General features: G+C 47.2%; 1 protein-coding gene across 2 annotated transcripts in view; it reads left to right on the plus strand.

Annotated features, from left to right (window-relative positions):
- The window catches only part of mRpL51 (mitochondrial ribosomal protein L51), a 38,421-nt gene extending 16,960 nt beyond the window's left edge, over positions 1–21,461 (plus strand). For both annotated transcript variants that reach the window (XM_084597602.1, XM_084597604.1), the window contains exon 4: positions 21,190–21,461. In XM_084597602.1, the coding sequence (XP_084453728.1) occupies positions 21,190–21,404 (215 nt within the window). In that variant the 3' untranslated portion in view covers positions 21,405–21,461. The remainder of the gene's footprint in view (positions 1–21,189) is intronic.
- The last annotated feature ends 317 nt before the right edge of the window (positions 21,462–21,778 follow it).

Consider the following 21,778-nt stretch of genomic DNA (forward strand, 5'->3'; position numbering starts at 1 on the left):
AAAAAAAGCAGGAGGATAAGGGTTAGGTGCAACAAGTGGCCCTGAACCAGCTCTGCCATTGTTCAACTCTAATCCTGCTGAAACGCTGCATGGCATAGTGAAACAACAAAACATTGGGGTGAGGTCAACGAATTGCCACCATGATTGATCTCATGATAGAGGAAGAGAGAAGGACAGGGACTGGTCATTTTGGGCAAGGGCTAAAAATATACAGGCACGAGGGACAGGCAAAGCGCTTTGTCCCATGTCTCTCGACCATCCCTGCCTCTTTTTTGCGCTTTGTCAAAATGAGCAAACTCCACCAACTAGCCCAAGAAACAGCATTGCAGAGAGACAGTGTGCCTAAAGCTCACAGCCGCTTTTTGTAAGCCTACAAAAGCTAGTAAATTCAGACTAGATTGACCAAAATTGACCACAATAATCTGGGCATGCACTGGGAAAATGTTTTGTCTAACATGAAAATGAATACATTCCGATGCCTGTGCTGCTTAGCATTCGTCAAGTTTTTTCTCTCAGTGTGGCGATTGAAGAAAGTATAAAGGCATACCACTTCCCCAAAGTACATCCAAAATTGCGTCATGTTGGGGGTAGAAGTGGCGTGGGGTGAAGGGAACTACTGGAATACATAAGCCTCGACTCCAAACACACATGCGTCATGGACTGCCGCGCTAACGTCGTCGCACGCGTCAGCCAAAGCCGGTCTGCGCATGCGCGCAGCACCTGCGTGCATCGCGAGCTCTGATGCTGTGATCTGTCCCTGCTAGATATCTGGCGCGTGCTACACGCGTCGAAAACTAGCGAGGGGTTGGGACCGCGCGGCTGTCCCCTACTCCGTTCTTCTCGTCCTGAAGTCCACTTAGCCCCCCCTGCTTCTTTTCTTCACAGAATAGTTTTCTTCACGGTTTTCAAATTTTCTCAGTCCGCGCGAGAGGGTGAGCGAGCCAGCACCACGAACATGTAGGTGCATTCCCCTTTTGCGACGCCTGCCGTGACGGCGGCGTTGACGTCGCGGCGCATGGAAAGTGCTTTGGAGTACCCGCTTTATTTATGGCAGTTACGAGGGTTTACCTACAGAAGGAATGTGAGGATTGACAGCCATGTTTGTCAGTTCTTCGATTTTCCGTACTGTTTCCTCGGGCTGTTTTTCTTTTTTCCATCAATGATGAAACAAACCCTTCACACATTCGTGGGGATAATGTTTGCAAACGGTGTAGGTTCGCCAGTACTTGTCGAAATGGGGCGATCGCCCCCCCCCCCCCCCCCCCCCCCCTTCTTCATTTCTTCATTGGAACCGCAGATGAATCAACAAGGGTATCTTATTGTACGATCCCCAGACATGTAAAAATAATTCCGGGGCTGGTAAATTTCAAATTATGAAATCATTGTCAAGAAACACATGTGCTAGTTGCAAAGCGGCGCATATTTAGATAACTGCTCGTGATGTCTCACTTTTCTGGTCGTCTTATTGCTCAGAATATGTTTGTTTATTTATTTTATTTACATTACCCCTCAGGGAGGCATTACATATATTTTGAATATATTTCAGAAATATCATGTTGCACTCACGCTCTCGAGTGCTGCTAGTATGGCAGTCCGCTTTCTCAACGCACCTTATAGCTAAAAATGTCGCAACAAGAGCGCAGACTGACTTGAAACTAGAGCTCGCGGTAGTTATTATAGCTGGAGTACCATTACCAATGTACGCTTACTACCAGCGCTGGTGCATTCGCCTTCAGCCCACCTGCTCATGTTGCTGTATATAGCACAAGGAGCTCAATATAAAACATCAATCTATTCGTTGTGTCGTCTTCTGACCTTGTGCTCCCGTCCACGTTCCGCGCTGTCACCTCAAGATGCATAAGGAACACGCCCAAGCTGCTATTCTAAATAGAAACAAAAATGGGGGAGGGGGAGGGGCGGTTAGCTTACCGTCAACACTATATAGCCTCGTGTGTTTCAATGGAAATGCCTCACCCCCCCCCCCCCGGCCCACACGCAGCGGCGAATGGTGGCAGGAGCGTGCGCTGCCCTGGCTGCGGAGCTGGTTACGAGGGACAACGCAGACGGCGACGTGAACCGCAGGAACGGGCGCCAAAGAGCTGGGCTCTAAAATAAAAAAAAAAAAAAAAGAAAGCTGTTCATCATGCCAAATGGCCACATCAGGGCAGCGCGAGGAAGTACATGTCCGGACAAATTCTAGGGGCAGTAAGTAACCGAAGGGCGTCTTGAATTATTCTTTTGTTGCACATACAACGACAGAAACGAATCCTTTGACTCCAAAGAATGCCTCAGTGGCAGCCAGTTATGCATTTTACCGTGGTTAGCGCGAGTGATTGCCGTTCTATGCTTGTTATGAAAGCAGGTGAGGCTGGTAGTGAATAAATAAATAAGTAAGTAAATATATAGAAAGTACACTGGATTCGCAATGCAGCAAAGACGTACATCTAACCAATGAAGAGTACAGAGGAGATTCAAAGGGGAAGAGTCGAGAAGGAGCGGTCTAACGCGCTTGCGAAACTAACCCGCTTCTACTGGCGACGTTGCCTCATAACTGTCTGCTACACCCCCCCTCTCCAATTCATTTCCCCCAAAATTTAGCCTGAATGCATTGCGGCAGCTGCGTGGTGCTTACCCTTTTGGTAGGTATTTCACACCTATTTCGCAATGCCGACTCTCCTCTCTAAGGTAAAATGAAATTGGCCATCGCCCTTTTCTCAGCTCATTAGGTTACCAACGTCAGTTTCTATGGTTAGAAAAGACCGAGCTAAAAAAAAAAGAAAAAAGAAAATGATTACTGTTGATTGAAACCGACTTTATTGCAATTTTATTATGTGCAATAACGTTTGATAAAAGTAGTTCTGCACCAGAGAGCTCGCAAGAATATCCTACTATAAATGCTATAACTTCAAAAGTGATAACAGCTCAAAAGATGGGTATCAAAGGAAAGACAATACAGGTGTCGATTTCAGCCAGAGTTCATGACGAAACCACCAAAGATGTATACTTCGTCTCACAAAATGTTTTTAGTACTGCGAAAGGCCGGGGCGCCATGGACCAAGAGCACTTGGGCACTTGCACGCGAGCGAGGTAAACGCGTTTCCCCCCTTTTTTTTTTTTGTACTTTGTAACTAATGTACAAAGCTCCCCTGTAATTTCTTGTTATAGCTCCCCTCTGCACTTCCCCTCGCTTTCCTCTCCCCATCATTTTGCTTTCCGGCCGGCTGCAGCTTGGGCGCTTCAGATTTTAGATAGCAGTTGAAGCGGCCGGTTTTCCTTCCTTTTGTTTGAATAACCACTATCCACACCACCTATAATAGGCAGTTGTGCTCCCACTGTCGCCCTTGCCGATTCGAGGGGTGCATCGGAGCACAATTACCTATTACAGTGCGCATTTGAATGGGCCAGGGAGCCCCTGCCTTTAGCAGTGGTGCAAATCTCTTGTGAGTCAAAGTATAGTATACAAGGGCCACATAAATATCTTCCATCATATCGCACCTTTCCATTTTTGGTATACACTTGAGCTATCGTGAACATATGTCGACGATGTATCATCAACTCGCTCTAGCTTCCACTCTATCCAGAACAGTGAGTACTTTTCATTTACGTTACGCACATGCGGCGGTCCGTGTCGCCGCTCAAGTTCAGCCGTGGTAAGGCAAGCTAGCACCCCGCAGTCCTGCTATCCGCAGTAGTCAAGCTAAGAACAGGTGAACACTTCCCCCTGCACACGGCGGGGAGAAGAATGGGGCTTTGAAAACCCACCCTCTAACAAAAGAAAGCTTCTCTACAAAGCAACGGTTGGGTCCCTCGGCCAACTGGGGGCAAGGCCGATAAGCACTTTCTCAGTCCTGAATCAGTGGCGTAGCCTGGTGGCAGAATTTGAACTAATTCCAAGATGGCCACCGTGGGACCCCCGCCTTAAGAACGCTAGGAAGCTGGAAGTTGAGTGCACTTCGAACAAGAAAGCGTGGATGTCCCGCGACATCTTCCGTGACTGGCTCCGGGCGTTTGAAAACTAAATGGAGCGTGATGACCGCAGTGTTTGCCTCTTTGTGGACAATTGTTCCGCCCATCTTGTCGACAATGTGGAGCTGAAAAATGTTGAACTGCAGTTTTTCCCACCAAACTGTACATCACTGATTCAGCCGCTCGACCAGGGAATAATAAATAGTGTGAAGTGTGCGTATCGTCACTGGTTGATCAAAAAGCTACTGCTCAATCTCTGCTCGAAACGCTCCACCAAGGTGGACATTTTTCAAGCTTTGGAGATGTTCGCTGCATCCTGGAAGGCGAGGTCGAAGGACGTAATTCAGAACTGTTTCCGAAAGGCAGGGTTTGAAAACGTTGCGGCTAGAACGAGTGCCCCTGAAGAACGCGACAGCGCTGAGGCCAATGAAGGAGCTTCATTCATTGCCCATGCACTTGGGCACGACGAGGGAGACGATCAGGCTGGCCTTGAAGAAGCATGGAGATGCCTGGAAAGTGACGGGGCCGTTCCTGACGGTGTCGCTTTAGAGGACTTTCTCTACGCCGACAATTGCATTGTTGCTGCTGAGGAAGTGACGGACGGCTCCATCGTGCAAGATATGTGGGAAAATACGCAGGAGGACCCAGGCAGTGACACTGACGCCAGAGACAACCAAGCCCCAAGCAACCATGAAGGGCTCGACGCAGTTGATGTGCTGCAGCGCTACACGAGTTTAACAGGACAGCAAGAAGCGGTGCAATCCCTGTGGGCCTATGAGCACAGTGTGGGGCCATCTCTGACAGCTAAGCAGACGCAAAACAAGGTCCCGGATTACGCTTAGAGAAAATAAAAACGAAGTCCTTACAACTGGCAAGTACTTTGGTAATGTTACCGCATGCTTGGCACGGAATTTCAATACAACGAAAATTCATTACAGTTAAACCTCGATATAACGAAGTCGGTAAAATCGGCACTTGAATTCGTTACATTAAAATTTTATTACGTCGAAATTAGGCTCATAACATGCAAATAAAATTCTCAAATGGTGTTGCTGGTGCAAAGCACACACGGAAGAACTTTTATTTGTGGGTAAAGTAGTCTGTCACTTTCTTTTGAATCTTCTTTGCATTTAACAACGGCATTACGCACCGTTCATAGGCCCACAACGACCGCATAACCTCTTCCTCTTCTGTAGAGTCCGCGAAGCGCCTCAGTACGTCAATCGCATCGACTACTTCACGGGAGGTGGGGACGTCGCCGCACTCGTCCTGATTGTCCGTTTCGTCGTCACTCTCGCCTTGCAATTCCCGAACCACATCGTTCAGGATTGATTCCGTGGTCCTCTCTTCTGTCGCGAGGACACATGAATCACCAAAAACGAAATCGTCAATCTCGACGCCCTCCGGCACAGCACCACCGCTGCGAAGGTGCTACCAAGACTCCTGAAGTGCCTGCGCTTCTGTTGTTTCAAGCGTAGACAAACTACCTTCAGGTATAGAGCTGCTGCGGAAGCGTCTGCTCTAAGGGCCTGCTTTTTGAAAACAGTTTTCAATGATTTTCTTTGGCATTACTTTCCAGGATGCGGACAGCATCTCGAGCGCTTGAAAAAAATCAAATTTCGTTGACAGTTCCAGCCGAATGTCGAGGAGCAGCTTGTTAACTAATCTTCGGCGATAGGCACATTTCAAACTGTTAATTATGCATTGATCGAGCGGTCGGATGAGTGATGTGCAGTTGGTTGGGGAAACTGCAGTTCCACATGTGCAAGCTCCAAGTCGTCAACGTGATGCGCGGAGCAGTTGTCGAGGATGAGGCATACATGGCGTCCGGATTCTTTCATGTCCTCTTCAAGATCTTGCAGCCAACTGCGGAAAATAGTGCGGGTTATCCATGCTTTTTTGTTCGATGTATAGGCAATCTCGAGTTGCCACGAAATCTTAAAGCGGTGTGATTTTTTTGCTGCGCCCGATAACAAGCGGCAAACGCTCGGTCACTTCCATCCATGTTGATGCACCATCCATCCTGGACTGTGATCCGTAGCCTGATATGCTTGCTGCCGTGGCAACGATCACCTTTCAAAGCCAGTGTGCGATTAGGCAGCATCTAGTAGAACAATGCCGTCTCGTCGGCGTTATATATGTTTGCCGGATCGTAGCGCTCGAGGATATCTGGCATAGTGTTCGTAATCCAGGCAGCCGATGACGACTCACCGCTCGAGCTTTTGCCAACGATCGAGTGTCGAGCCTGAAACCTATGCAGCCAGCCGCTGCTGGCCTGGAAGCCATCGCGACCAAGCAGGCATGCGAAATCCTCTGCTTTGTAGGACCGCACCACCGATGGAAATGCTTTGCGCCCGGGTTGGCATGAACCACTTGAAAACGGCTTTATCCACGTCTTCATAGGTTGCTGCCTTCAACCTTTTCCGCTGGCTGCTTGCCCCCCTTTTTAAGGAGTCGATGATGGATTCCTTGGAGCTCAAAATCGTGGAAAGTGAACTTTGCGGTATCTCGAACTTTGCGGCAGCATCTTTCTTCTTTTCGCCCTTCGCGACGGCATCCAGTATGCTGACCTTTGCTTCTAGAGAGAGCATTTTTCGTTTGCCACTCATGCTGCTGGAACGGAGCCGCCAGACAAGCGTCGCGACCACGGTGTAAGAATAATTTAGGTGAGAGGACGGCGCGGAGGCGACGCTTCCCGGGGAGAGGAGAGTTGAGCTCTGGTTAGAAGAGCCTTCGAGAGGTGGCGCGCGAAACTAGTGCCCGCTAAAGTCCATTGCGCCAGCTCATTCATGCGGGTTCTCCACTCTGCGCCTGCTCTTTGTTCGCACGCACGTGTGTTTACGCTTCGATCTGTTTGGTTGTTTTACGTATTGGTATGCTACGCGATGGGGAAGTGCTTTGTACCGTACTGCAACACGGGTTATAAGTCCTGTAAAGAGAAGTTATCGCTTTTTACGCCGCCGCAAGACCAAGCAAGGCTCGACGCATGGAGACGGGCGATCCCTCGCAAAGACCGAGTACTGCAGCGCACGGACCGTGTTTGTGAAAAACATTTCGCTCCTCACTTCCTATTAAAAACGTGGTCCGCTGCTATTGATGGCCGCGTTCTGATGTCGGGCAACAGGAAAGCGGGACTTGCCAAGGATGTTCTGCCAACTATTTTCGAGGGAGCGCCGAGCTACTTGTCAAAAAAGGTGAGAAGTCCCCGCAAGAATTCAAGGCGGCAGGCTTATCGTGCACCTTCCTCCGCGTGTACGCGCGGGCCCAACAGTGGAGGTACCGGACTTCAAACCCTGTTAGCAACACCATCAGCTCAAAGCACAGACGGCGAAGTCAACGACAGCAGCAATGTTGTCGGGGCAAGTGACCTCTGCACTTCATCGCCGTTCGAAGAAATGTTCAACACAGCATCAACTCTCTGCCTTCTGACACCGTCCTGGGCGGTGCATCGCATCGACGCAGAAGGGTTCCGTGACCTCGTGTTCCACGACGCCTCCTTGCTACGCACAAGTGACGGCGCATGTGTGTTTTTTAACCGAAAGTCTGTGCATGTGAAAAGTGACATGGCTTTGCAAGTTTACATATTCGACAAGCCGGTTGAATGCAGTGCTGTAGGCATAAATAATTTTGCTGTGTCGACAACTGAAGTTGAGGATGTTCTAAAAGCGGTTCACAACTTACACATTTGCAGTGGAGGACCTAATATGAAGGACTTTCCTTCTGTGGCTCCTGAATGTGCTTTTGTTGACTGCCAGCGTAAATGGAGGCATAAACGATGCCCACTGCTGTTACCGGGGGGAGCTATATGTCGTGCATGCAGTAGCCTATCGGATACTCTCAGAATCCATGCCGACCGGCAAGCTGCTCGAGCAAAACAGCGGCAACCACTGAAGTGCATCAGGCTGTCTGTGTCACCTGCCAAAAAACAGAAGATTGACGCCTTGCGTCGGGCTAGGGCTGTCTTGCAAAAGTCACGGGCGCGGCTACTGAAGCGCAACCGACTCATAACTAAACAACTCGAAGAGAGCAAAGGTGAAATAATGAAATTGCAAGAGGAAGACATCGAAAAGAAACTGCAAGCTCTTAACATTCCACCGATGCAGCTCCTTCTTGTGCAGGAATGTATGTCCGCAGCCAAGTGCACAACAAAGAATAATAGGCGCTACACCGATGACTGGCTACTCCTATGCCTCTTGCTGAACATCAGGAGCCCCACCACTTACTCATTCCTTCGGAGTAATAACATACTGCCCATGCCATGCATATCAACCATAAGAAAGTATATAAACATGGTTGGGCTCAAATGTGGTTTTGATGAGAATTTTTTTAAAGCTCTCAAAATCAAACTGGCAAGGAAGACGCCCTTTCAGCGTAGAGGGATGGTGATTTTAGACGAGATACAGGTCAGGAAAGAGATGGCTGTAAACTCGAAGACCATGACGTATTCTGGACTTGTTGACTATGGAGACCAAGGAGGGCAAAGCAATGAGCTGGCAGACCATGGTCTAGTGTTTGCCTTTGCACCTTTTGCTGACAGTTATTTACAACCTGTAGCAGTATTTGCTTCGAAAGGAGCAACAAAGGGAACAGTCCTTGCCCAGCTGTTGCTGCAGTGCATTGTGCACTTAGAGCAGGCAGGAATATTTGTTGACGGTGTAGTCTGCGATGGTGCATCTACTAACAGGGCCATGTGGAAGCAGCTCGGAGTAAGTGGCACTCTAGGACATGTTGTTAATTGTTTTGAACATCCACTAGATGCCTCAAGGAAAGTCTATGTCGTGGCAGACACACTGCATTTATTCAAATGCATCAGGAATCGTCTCTATGACAAAAAGATTTTGAAAGTAAATGGGCAACTAGTGAAATGGTCGTGCTACGATGCACTTTTTGTGGCAGATACCAAAAATGCCGCTGAACTTAGGGTGTGTCCAAAGCTGACATATTGCCATGTCAATCCTTCACATATGCTCAAAATGCGGGTGAGGCTAGCCACACAAGTTTTCAGCCACTCAGTTGCTAAGGGAATATCTTTCTATCCACGGAGAGGCGCACCTCGGCTTGAAAATGTCGAGCCAACTGTGGAGTTTACTCTCTTGATGAATGACCTTTTTGACGCCCTCAATCGTCGCTTTCCCGCAGAAGGCCTCACACTTGGATGCAAAGATTTCCATGTTCTCGAGTCTGCGTCTAAGTGGCTAGATAGCTGGGAGCAGGAAGTTGTGAGGGGTGATATTCACAAAGATCTTTTCTTAACACAATCTACAGCCGAAGGTTTACGTGTTACCCTTAAGTCTGTTCAGGAACTGTCAGTGTTTCTTCTGAAGGAGTGCGACTTCAAGTATGTCCTGACAGCGAAAATGAATCAGGACCCCTTGGAGTGTTTTTTCGGTATTATAAGAGAAGCAGGTGGCCAAAATGAGCATCCCACATTCCCGACATTCCTACAGCTTTACCGCATGCTTTCTCTTTATTCATTATTGAGGCCACCACAGTTCGGCAACTGTGTAGCTTCCGAGAAAGAGCAATCTGCTTTTCTCACGCTCAGTGACTTTAGAGAGGTGTTTAAATCCGGAGCTATTCAGCACACCGATAAAATGCATGACCTCAAGCAGAAGCTGGATGGCCTTATCAGTGAGGAAACCTGGGAGTGCGATGATGTGTTTGAACATGACTATTCAAATGCTGCAGTTATTGACTGCATTGTGTACTATGTCACAGGATTTGTGTCATGAAAGCTTGGTACTCATACATCCTGTACAGTTTGTAAGGAGGCTCTGGTCGGACAGAAGGGTATTTCAAAGTTACCTGAAGCTGACTTGGTAAATTGTAAAACGAAAGGAGGGCTCATGCATCCGAGTGTGCACCTGTTTCTTCTTTTTAAAGAGGCCGAGGAGCACTTCGCAAAACATGCCGGCGAAAGGGATGTATATGATCGCACGACTGACGCTGTGCTAGAAAACTTCAACTTCACATTTCCATGTGCTGCTCATAAAGAAGAAATGCTTGCTAAGCTCTTACACTATTATGTGTGCCTGCGAATGCGACAGTATTGCCGACAGTTGAAGAACAAGCATGTAAAGAAAAGCCAAGACTTGCGTAAATTGTCTAAACTTGTATGATTTTCTTTGTCCAGGACGAGCGCAATGTGTGCTTATGTGTACTGCATATATGTCTAAACTTTGTTTTGTGTGCGTGTGGTGTGATGTACACTGTCATACTTACCAATGTAGTTTTTCACTTTTGTAAATAAATGAAATTTATGAGGTCAATGCCTTATTGCCATCCACACAAATGTATGCATTCTTCTCATGAACAAGGCTATAAACTGTATGTATCTTAAGTTAGAAATACAAACTTATACAGATAGTATCGAATATGTAGTTCCCAATGACACGCCGACACATTGTTAGACACAGAAGAATAATGCTGCAAGTGTTATCACAGTTTGTTAGGCGTTTTCTGAGCTAGGATGTTGCGACTGCTTCCTGTGAATTCCCTTTCCTTTCACGCTTATCACCAATTTACGATGTTATTGCTATAACGGGCCACTCGTGAGTGGTGGAATATAAACTCAGTGTATAACTGTAGGTACGCTTGACCGCTTACGACGGGTGACTGGGGTAAGCGTGAACATTGCAGACGTTTATTCGTGCGATAGCCGGTATCAGAGAAACTACCTAACGCATTCTCTGGCATCGACTGGACGCACGGGACTTAGCCCCCAACTAGCTGTTTCGCCTTCGCTGCAGATAAAACCGAACGTTAGGGGCTGACATGAAGGCAGTAAGGTCATGCTATTTATTTTGCTAGATGATTTACTTTGGCCTCGCAACGTCATCGTTGCGAGACCAAGTTGGCTTCTTGTTTACTTGACCCACCTATTCTTGCACCGTGACTTCGCCCACACAGCGACCGGGCCTGAGTTGGTAGCGCCATCTGTTGGAGAACTTTAGAAGCAGAGCTTTCTCGCGGAGCGGAGATCGGCGGCGTCCTCTCACCTAAATTATTCTTACACCGTGGTCACGACTATGACGACGACAGGTCACCAGTCACGCGACAATGTGACAACAAACAAATATACACACGCTGCACGCCGACATGCACTGCGCAAAAAATAGGCATAGACTGGGTAGGGAGCCTGCATGCTGCGCTGCGGCGCCTAAACTGGGTGACTTTAAAACTGGGCCGATGCTCGTGCCACCTAGTGGAGTTGCTCAACACCGTGTTTGCGTCTCCCGCGTAGTACATCAGATGGCGCAGCGTATGCCACGTATCATCATCGTCGTCATATTTTTAAGCGCGCTCAGCTCTGCTGCGTTGCCGCGCCAAGGCTGACTCACGTTGGCCGCACTGCGCTTATTTTCAGGCTCCGTGCGCTTTGATGGGCGCTGCTCTCAACCACTCAGGATCGTGGTACACTTTTGTTCAGGCATTGAGTCTTCAACTAAATTTCGTTAAATTGAAAGTTCGCCGAAATTTACTTCGTTATAGGGGGGCTAAAAATACATTGTGTTCTATGCGCCCAAAGTTACTGAAACTGAACTACTTCATTACATCGGGGAGTTTGTTAAATTAAGTTCGTTACATCGAGGTTGTACTGTATAACGAAATAAACTGCCCATTTTTACGACTTCGTTATATTGAGGTTTAACTGTAAATATATTTTGACATGTTTTTACTCAATTTCTGAAAACAACTGCTTTAACGCATTTCAAATTTTGGAGGGAAAATACCATCTGTTCTGTTTCACCCATCAAAGTAATTTATTTTTTTTTTTTTTTACCAGAAAGATAAATGCATGCAGTATGCAGTATGCCAGTTTTTTAGTGCACTATTTGTTTCAGAATTTCTTGAAATGGGTGATGTGTTTGACATGCAATGATGGCATTTTTCTCTAGCAACTTTGATGAGTTCTAACTCTAGTTGATGTTGACATAGAACATTGGCTTATTAACATATTGTTACGGACGAAGGAGGAAGAAGAAGGCAGTGGCGTGGGCAGGAGCACATTAAACGTCATCTCACGACCATCGAGCATCTTCTTTCTGTCGTCTGTTCTCCTGTTGTCATCGCTTGCCGCCGCATAACATTTGGTTGGAGGTGCGACGTACGTCATCCCCATCCTCGCCTTGGAGCATCGACGCCATCTGTAAGCTGAAACCATCAACCGAGGGCCAGGGACATCGCCGAGCAGCTTCGCCCCAGCCCTTCAAGCCCAGACCTGACCAACTACCACCGCCCAGCCCCCAGCCCGGACCTGAAGACAAGGAGAACAGGCAGACCAATCAGAACCGAGACGAAAGACCTGAAGGAACCGATGGACACGAGCGCGCAACCCCCGCTCAAGCTGCCCGACGTGACCTCGATCCATCGGTCCCATGGACTCTGGTGATGAATGGTTGACAGCTCCAGGAGAGACAGATCACCCACGCATCAGACGTCGTACCGGCAAGCTGTTCTATTCTTACTTCTTCCTCTTGTCAAGCATCTAGACATGCCCATCATCATGCCATGGAATCATCGTCGGTAAACTTCCTCGTCTACGATCGGGACGATCGCTCGGTGGCCCCGGGTCATGTTACAGACGAAGGAGGAAGAAGAGGGCAGTGGCGTGGGCAGGAGCACGCGCGTTAGGTTCGCCATCATTCATTAAACGTCATCTCACGACCATCGAGCATCTTCTTTCTGTCCTCTGTTCTCCTGTTGTCATCGCTTGCCGCCACGTAACAATATTATACTCCTTAAACATTCCAAATTGTTTTTGTATTCTAACAACTGTGCTGGTGATTTTCTCATTTTTCTCCAAGCAAGAACCCAGATTTTGCAGTTTATTTTTATAGTATATCAGAAACTACTTGTTCTATGACAGAAATACTGGCACTTTTAGATTCAGCATCTTAAGATACATACAGTATGAAAATCTGGTTCAGATCTATTCATAAATAATAAAGTTGCCTACCGATGTAGCGGACATGGCAAGACGTCTTGTACAATCGGTGTTACAGCCGAGGATACTATACCAGGCCCAATTCCAACGAATCGCGAGGCGACAGTGGGCGAAATTGGAAACAGTAAATAGAAACGCAATGCGCACTATCACGGGCTTACCAAGACTTACCTCTCTCTCTATTCTCCAAGAATTTGCACAAATAAATATGTTGACAGAATTAATTAAGCAACAAAAGGCAACAAGGAATATGAAGCAAAAGTATGTTATGCCCATAGCATTCTTGTACAACGAAGTGACGGTTCAAACACCACCAATGGCTGACCCCCCTCCGTGGGAATTCACGACTATTATGACAAACAAGACCACTCGGTTTCGTCGCAAAGAAAAGCTGACATCTCGACCTCTGGTTGATGTACTTCCAGGTACCTGCATTGCATATACGGACGCATCAATTTTAGAAAAAGGCAGTAGAACAGCAGCTACTAGTCCAACACACAGTGACCTAAAGGCACATAAAGAATATGTTTCAGAATACCCGGACTCGCTTGTGATGGAACTTATGCAATCCACGATGCTATGGAGACCATAAATAAAATAGATTCTATAACAGAAGCCCACATCTATACAGACTCCTTAGCCGCCATAAAACAACTGAAGAAATTGACAAATACGCTATGTGTAACCCAGGAAATCCACGCACTCAATAAAAAAAAAGCAAAGATATGCATCCAGATACATTGGGCACAAGACGATACTGAGAAGGCTGAGCAGAGAAAAGTTGACCACCTCACACACGAAGTTCCAAACACTAATGCACCCCCCACCAGGCTCCCTTTTGATGCCCGCTCCGCTGTTCCCATCTCAGCATGCTCTTTAAGGAAAAGTACACATGCCCTCATTCCTCTGTGCACATTCCCCCCTCCTTCATACCTTAACGAGATTGGAGGAGGTTTCCCTTAGAAGGATAAGAGCTGGGACAGCCCTTACCCCGTCGGTAACATGCCAATAGAACTCTCAAGCCGACATCGGACCAACCACATGCCCGAAGTGTTCCACACCAGCTGAAGAAGTGGATGTTCGCCACCTGCTGTGGACTTGTGTAGGGACAAGGGCATCAAAGACACAGATTCTGCGGGAGAAGTGGGACTGAACAAAACAAGGGAAGAGGACTTCTCTAAATTGCTCGCTGACAACGATAAGAGCGGGAGCCTGCTCCGGTTCCTTACGGAAAATAATTTACATGAGTTTCTATAATATGCCTTATGACAAGCTTGCGTAAAAAAAAAAAAAAAAATCTTTTAGCATTCCCCTTTAAACTCTGCCTTTAAGGGCATGGCTTCCATTTTCCAGCTCCCTTTACCGGTCCTCATTCATGTGCATGCATTTTGGTGCTGGCTTAACCAGTAATCTTTCAATTAGTGCCCCTGTTATCTCACACAAAGTCATAAGCATTCAGCCGCAAGACACCACATTGCTAAAGACCAGCCAACATACCAACCCATCAAGTCATGCAAGCGTTCCCGCATTGCCTGGGAGAGGTGTGTCTGTTCCGGTATCTAACGGTTCTGGAGAGCTAAATTCCAATCTCTCCCGCCCACTTCGAACATGAAATCAGAGTTGGCATCTCCTGCCAACCCACCATGTCACCTGCCAAATACCACCCGCCAGAGCCAAGCCCGAGATACGGTGGCTAGAATGGGAGGTGAGAGTTTCGCAGCGGGCCGCGCATGCATGCATGTGTCGTAGTGATTCATGCTGTTGACAGGTGACGCGCGCGTAGCGTCTTAGATGCCTCTTTTCGCTGGGGGACGTTTGTCAGGTGCATGCGCGTCTGTGCTGTTGTGCGTTTTCTCGCCGCGTTGCTAGCAATCTTTTTTGTTTCCTGATTATGTTTACCCAGTGTAGCTTTAACATGTCCTGAGTACACGGGTATAATGGAGAGACGTGTCAAGCGTCAAACGCATTGTTTTGCGCCCGGATGCGCGTCAGGATACGTCTCCGCCAGGAACAAAGGCAAGAAAGTCCACTTTTGCTGCCCCGAGCGACGAAGAAAGGCTGAAAGTGTGGCAACGTGCGGCACCACGTGCAGACAGACCCCTGGAGAAAACATCTGTGCTCTGTGAATTGCACTTCGAGCAAAGGTTCATCGTACGAGACTACATCCACGTTGTAAATGGGGAGACCGTAAGGATTCCCGGCGGCTGGCCATGCCTGTCTGAAGACGCCGTCCCCACTCTGTTTCCGAACACTCTGGCATATCTTTCGAAGAGGCTGCCCGAGAAGAGGAAGTCAAGAACATCGAGAGGCGAGGTTCTCGGGAAACAGATAAAAGGGAGCGACGGCTCTCCATGCAAGGTTGCTTCATTCGGGGCTGACAGCACCCAGGACTCCGTGGCAACCGACGACGACACAGCAGCGGATGGCAGAGCGATTCATTACGCCTGCAGCCGGGAAAAGCTGGACAAGTTAACAGGTGAAAATCTTCCAAGTGAATTCTGGTCAAGGAACATTGTCGCGGAAGCGCCCAAGTCACTTGCATTCAGTGTTCTTTCTCAGGCTGGTGACAGCGTGTGCTTTAAAAAGCTAGTGTTGTGCTCGGCGGAAGATACACACTATCACTGTGCCGTGTTCGTGCAAGGCGCGGCGGTGAAACAAGTCGATGTGTTTGACCCTCAAGGTGTGCAAAGCCTGCTTCAGTTGGTTGATCAAATGAATGTATGTCCTGGATTTGAGCAGAGCTTGGCGCCGATTGTACAGCATCAAAGTCGTAGCCGAGTAAATTACAAAATGCACGGAAATAGGCTGCACAGCAAAGGCTGTCGAGGGGTGTCCCAAGGCGAAAAGCCATGCATTCAGTGCAAGTACCTGCGGAAGCTTTTAGTAAATCAAGCTTGCTATAAGAAGGGAAGGCGAAGGCGGCTCCTGTTTCCAACACATCAAAAAAACTTGTAAAGTGCAGCCTGAAGCTGCGTCGCGAAAAGGCGAAGGTTGCTAAGCTGAAAGCAATTATGACAGCAGTGAAAAAAGAAAATGCCTCTATTTCAGAGGGGAAGCTGGAGGAGAGCCTCTCTCAACTTCCTGAAAAGCAGCGGCAGCAAGTTCAAGCATTCTTTCAAGCTTCAAGAAGAAAAGGCACTCAGGGGATGACATATAGCCAAGAATGGGTATTGGAGTGTATCCTAATGAAAATAAGGAGCCTCAAGCTATACGAGTACATTCGTAAGTAAAAGGTGATGATACTTCCCAGCAAGAGTTGCCTGCACAAGTATATGAAGAGCTATAAGAGCTCTTTTGACCTCAATGAGAATATGTTTGCTGCAATCGCGGAAAAAACGAAGAGCATGGATGAGTTTGAGAGGCATGGGGGCATTCTGATCGATGAAATGAAGCTTTCAGAAAGCCTGAAGGTGACTAACAGTGGTTTTATTGAGGGCTTCGTTGATCTGGGTGCCTATACTTCTCCAGACCAAAGCAAGGAGACCTGTGACCATGGTCTAGTGGTATTATTTCAGCCATTTTCTGGAAAGTTCCAGCAGATCCTTGCCACCTTTGCTTCACATAGCAATGTGAAAGCAGATGTTCTTTCAAAGATTGTGGTTGACATCGCATTAGCAGCTGAAAAGTCGGGCCTGTTTGTGGATTTTGTTACAACAGACGCTGCATCATGGAACAGGAGCATGTGGCGTGCTTTCAGCATCGAAGGGACCGCCAAGAAGACAGTCTGCAAGGTCAAGCACCCTGCAGATGACAAAAGAAGCTTACACTTTTTGTCGGACTTTCCGCATCTTGTTAAATGTGTACGTAATTCTGTTGTGTCCAAAGGCTTTCACACACCAGAAGGATACGTTAGAATGGATGTTGTAAGAGAAGCCTGGAAATGTGACAACAGGGATGTTGTGAGGCTAAAAGCCATGCCACATGTAACTAGGGCAGTCATTGAGCCAAATGGATTTTAGAAGATGAAGGTCAACTTTGCTTTTTCACTATTTAGCGACGAGGTACTGAGAGGGCTCTATACTTACCAAGATGACATTGAACGAGTGTGCGGTGCTGGTTCAAGTGCAGCAGCAGCATCATTTGTAAGGCGGATGTCTAAGCTTATAGCAGCTATGACATCTCGGAGCAGCCGTGGTGCTATGCTCATTGGTTCCCAAAGTCACACAGAGGTGAAGGATTTCTTAGACTACATAGACACCTGGGAAGCACAAATAGGAAAGGTAGGCTTTCTTACGCAAGGCACAGCTCAAGGGCTTCGCGTTACGCTTAGAAGCACAATATCCCTTCTTGATTACCTCACAGAAAAGCTCGACTACAAGTACCTAATGACTTCTCGTTTGAGTCAGGATCGCTTAGAAAATTTATTCTGTATCCTTAGGCAAATGTCAGGCAACAATGACCACCCTACACCGTCACAGTTCTTGATTTCAGTCAATTGTTTGTCATTTTGTAGTTTAGCGAAGGCCCCGCCAAATGGAAATGTGTCGCCCTCGTTAATGAAGAGCCTGCTCTCGGCAAGCAGTGAAAGGCCAGGAAACATTCAAGGAAAACTTGATCAGCTGATGGATATTGGATGCCTCAACGAAGTGCATGAGGTGCTTGCATCACGCGGCCTACTTTCTGATCATGAGGCGACTGTTGCAATAAGGAGCGACTCGCGGATATCCTACTATGTCGCAGGATATGTTGCTCGGAAGATGATGAGCAAAACAAAGTGCCATGACTGCTCTAGAGCACTGCTCCTTCCAGCTGGCTGTAACCTTCCAAAGGAAGCTGGCCTCACACAAGAGGTTGATAAGGGAGGGTTGCTCTATCCATCTCACGAGCTTCAGAAATTGATTGTGAAGCTAGAGGATTCATTCACACATTGCTTCAGCATCAATAAGTTGAAGGCCAACAGCGTGATGGATTTGATTTCTTCTTTAGCAAGGAACAGGTTAAACACAGTTGGCTGTGACAAACACAGCACAGAAGTAACAAACCATGTTGTGAAGTTTTATGCACTAATAAGGCTACACTTTTTAGTACGAGCAGAGAACAAGGTTAGAGACGGAAAGAGGCAGAGAATGCGGCACCTTAAGCTGAGGCGTGTTACTTGAGGCTGTGTTGTCCCTTGCAAGCTGTTTTAATTTTTTGTGTTCTGATTTAGACAGCATCACTTGCTTGCCCTTACCGGCCGTCTTTGCCCACATACTTGTCTGTCCCTGCAATAAAATTTTGTGTGGAACTGCAAGATCCCTGTGTGCTTTTTCCTGCTTGAGAACGAAACGCTGGCTCACAGACAAGAGAAATGCGGCGCCTTTTTCGGCAACAACTTGATGCGTTCTTTCACAGGCAGAAATAGCTAAAAATAAAAGTTTTTGGCGAGCGCCTCCTACCCGTCGGGGTTACTCGCGCATTGAGTATGATTGCGTGTAATGCTAGGCTTGTTATCTTTAACTGCCCACTTCGGCCGATTAACATTCTATGTTCCTATGGTGGGCAAGCGTCACACATGCTCCTCGATGCTCAAACAACGCAAAACTACCACGCTCACAGAGCGCGCGAGCAGCGGGAGCGAGCAGCGGGAGCGAGCCGCCGAGCCAGCCGAGCGCGATCTAAGTGTCGACAGCAGCGCCGCCGCTGCAAGCATGATCGCTTGCTGCACTCCGCGCCGGCCAATGCTCTCACCTCCCATTCTAGCCACCGTACCCGAGATATCTCGCACACAACATTGATGCCAGATTTTTTCGAGATGGAGCCCTTCAATGCTGTCTCATTTAAATGGGATTTACGAGCTAAATCTTGGGTATGGTTGGTCTGGATGCTATAAACTGCTTAACAGCCAGTGCTAACAACGTGCACATAACTGTCGTGGGAATAGTACCTTTTACACATTTTATTTGCATCTCATGGTCCCTGTAACATTTTCTCGGTGTCTGTTCTGTTGGCTGTAAATGTAACAAAAATATGTGATTAAGTGTATTTGTGCCTTACGCATAACTGAAAATCAGAAATTGACTAAGAAAAATCTGGTGTGCATGTGATCACTTGCTATGTTGTCGATTGGTACCAATCTTCACCGCTGCACTGACGACTCTGGCAGGTCGAACAAGTCGTCAACCTTGTTCGACCTGCTTGCCTGCATGTTCACGTGGCTCACGCGTGCTAGGCTCGCTAGTATTATTTTTTTTTTTTTTTTTTTTTTTTTGACGGCACTCTCCTTGCCATGTCGCCGCTCCCCCTTGTCTCCGGCGAGATGCCACCGGGCCGCCGCTGGAGAATCTGGAAAGCCAATTGTCGGGGGTTGCACAGCACAGGGTCGGCAGCTCTCACCACATGGAAAGTGGTCCGAGGCACTAAGGCGTTCGCTGTTGCCAATCGGCTAGACCTCACGGACGTTCGTGGTAGCCAAGACAGTGCGTCATAGCCCTAATGTATATTCTGACGGTCACACCGGAGTTGTTCGTCATAAGCGAGCATTCGTCTAAAGTGGGGCCATTATATGTGGACTCGACTGTAGTGACACGGGGTAACCCATTGCCAAACTGCATGAATTGTATGACTACTGGTCATTGTCATAATTCAGTGCTTTAGTGTTACTCAAACAGTGCTTTTGGATATGTTCCTTTTTTTACCCTGTTGATTGCTGGAGTGGCACTGCCTGTTCTGCAGTGTTTTTGAGTCTAGTGGCTTTGTCTGGTTAGTCTGAATAGTTTTTGTTTACGAGATGCATTTTGTTTTTCTATTATGTAATTTATTTGTCGACTTGATGCCGTTAAGAGTTCGTCTTTTGTTGCCCGCTCATCCGAGCGAGAAAAATGATCCGTAGTATTGGCCCTTTCCGGAAAGATCAAGCAGGTTTCCGGAAAGGCTACTCTACTACCGATCATATCCATACCATCAACCAGGTGATAGAAAAATGCTCTGAATATAACCAACCCTTATACATAGCATTCATTGATTACGAAAAAGCATTTGACTCAGTAGAAACCGCGGTGGTCATGCAGGCATTGAAAAATCAGGGTGTAGACGAGCCGTACGTGAAAGAACTGGAGAGATATCTACAGTGACTGCACAGCAACCGTAGTCCTGCATAAAGCAAGTAACAAAATTCCTATAAAGAAATGTGTTAGGCAAGGAGACACGATCTCCCTAGTATTATTCACAGCTTGCTTAGAAGAAGTATTCAGAGACTTGGAATGGGAGCAGTTAGGGATAAGAGTAGATAGAGAATACCTCAGTAATCTGCGAATTGCTGATGACATTGCCTTGCTAAGTAACTCAGGGTATGAACTGCAAAGATGATTGATGACCTAGACAGGAAAAGTAGAAAGTTAGGCTTGAAAGTCAATATGCTGAAGACTAAGGTAATGTTCAATAGCCTAGGGAAGGAACAGCAGTTTACATTAGGTAGCGAACCACTGGAAGTAGTAGGCGAATATGTCTACTTAGGACAGGTAGTAACCGCAGATTAGGACCATGAAAGGGAAATAACAAGGAGAATAAGATTGGGATGGAGCGCATTTGGCAAGCACTCGCAGATTATGACTGGCAGCTTGCCGGTATCGCTCAAGAGGAAAGTATACAACAGTTGCATCTTACCTGTACTTACCTATGGGGCTGAAACATGAAGGCTAATAAAGAGGGTTCTACTTAAGTTGAGAACAACAAAGAGGACTATGGAAAGAAGAATGGTAGGGATAATGTTAAAAGATAGGAAACGTGCAGAGTGGGTCAGAGAAATAAGTCGTCACTGGAATTCTAGTGGAAATCAAGAAGAAGAAATGGGTATGGGCAGGACATGTAGTGCGAAGAGAGGATAACCGATGGTCGCTTAGGGTAACAAACTGGATTTCAAGGGAAGGAAAGCGTAGCAGGGGGCGGCAGAAAATTAGGTGGGCGAATGAGTTAAAGAAGTTCGCAGGGGTCGAGTGGATGCAGCTAGCACAGGACCAGGTTAATTGGAGGAATATCGGAGAGGCCTTTGCCCTGCAGTGGGTATAGTCAGGCTGATGATGATGATGATTATGATTGACTGATTATTGAAGCTTAAGGTGGTGGAAATTGTTTCAAGTTTTGAAATTTCACACAAATGAGACAAATGCTATCTGATTGAGCAAAATAGGCGTTGCCCCATTGTGAAACATTGCATTTTTTTTTTTACTACCATTCATGTCCTATGATCAGTACCCATAAGCATGTTCTTGTTCAGCATTTGTGCTATACAGAAGCTGGCTTTTTCCACTCTTTTCTCACGAGCGATTTCTGTCTGTTCTCCTTCTCTCTTGGTGCAGACATCTTGGGCAATGGGGATATGAAGCCCATCCATGTGATGAAGGGTGTGCCCGGCTGGCTGCGGGGTTTTCAGGGCAACGAGTTCCAAATGCTGCTGCGCAAGCGGCCCATTGTCTACCACTGGCGACAGACGCGGCCCCGCGATTTCCACAACCTCAACAAGCGCATCCGCTTCCTGTACAAGGTGCTCAACCACAGGACGCGTTCAATGTGATAGGGGCCAGGGTTGTTGTAGCTGCGTAATAAAAAAAAGAAATATGTTGATCCGCCATTGTTTGCCCCTTTCTGACCTCCTTGGTATTGGTTAACTTACCTATTTGCAGCCAGTGATGTTATAAATTTACACATTTCGTTTGGAGGGAACTACTTCTCTACCTCTGTAATGAAGTGATAACTTGTCCAACCGGTTTTGTAATATCTCCAGCACAGATGACTAAAGATTCGTTAATGCCAAGGCCACAGGGAAGGAAGCAGACTAGGTCGTTAGGTGCACGCTTTGCACTGATGTGTTTCAGAGGTAGTTTTAAGTTCTTTTTGCAAAGTTTTGCCTATTAAAGAAAAGAGCAGGCTCTCACAGGAGAGACAGGA

The sequence above is a fragment of the Amblyomma maculatum genome, chromosome 3 (assembly GCF_055883805.1).
Source record: "Amblyomma maculatum isolate TAMU_Amacu chromosome 3, ASM5588380v1, whole genome shotgun sequence".
NCBI lineage: Eukaryota > Metazoa > Arthropoda > Arachnida > Ixodida > Ixodidae > Amblyomma > Amblyomma maculatum.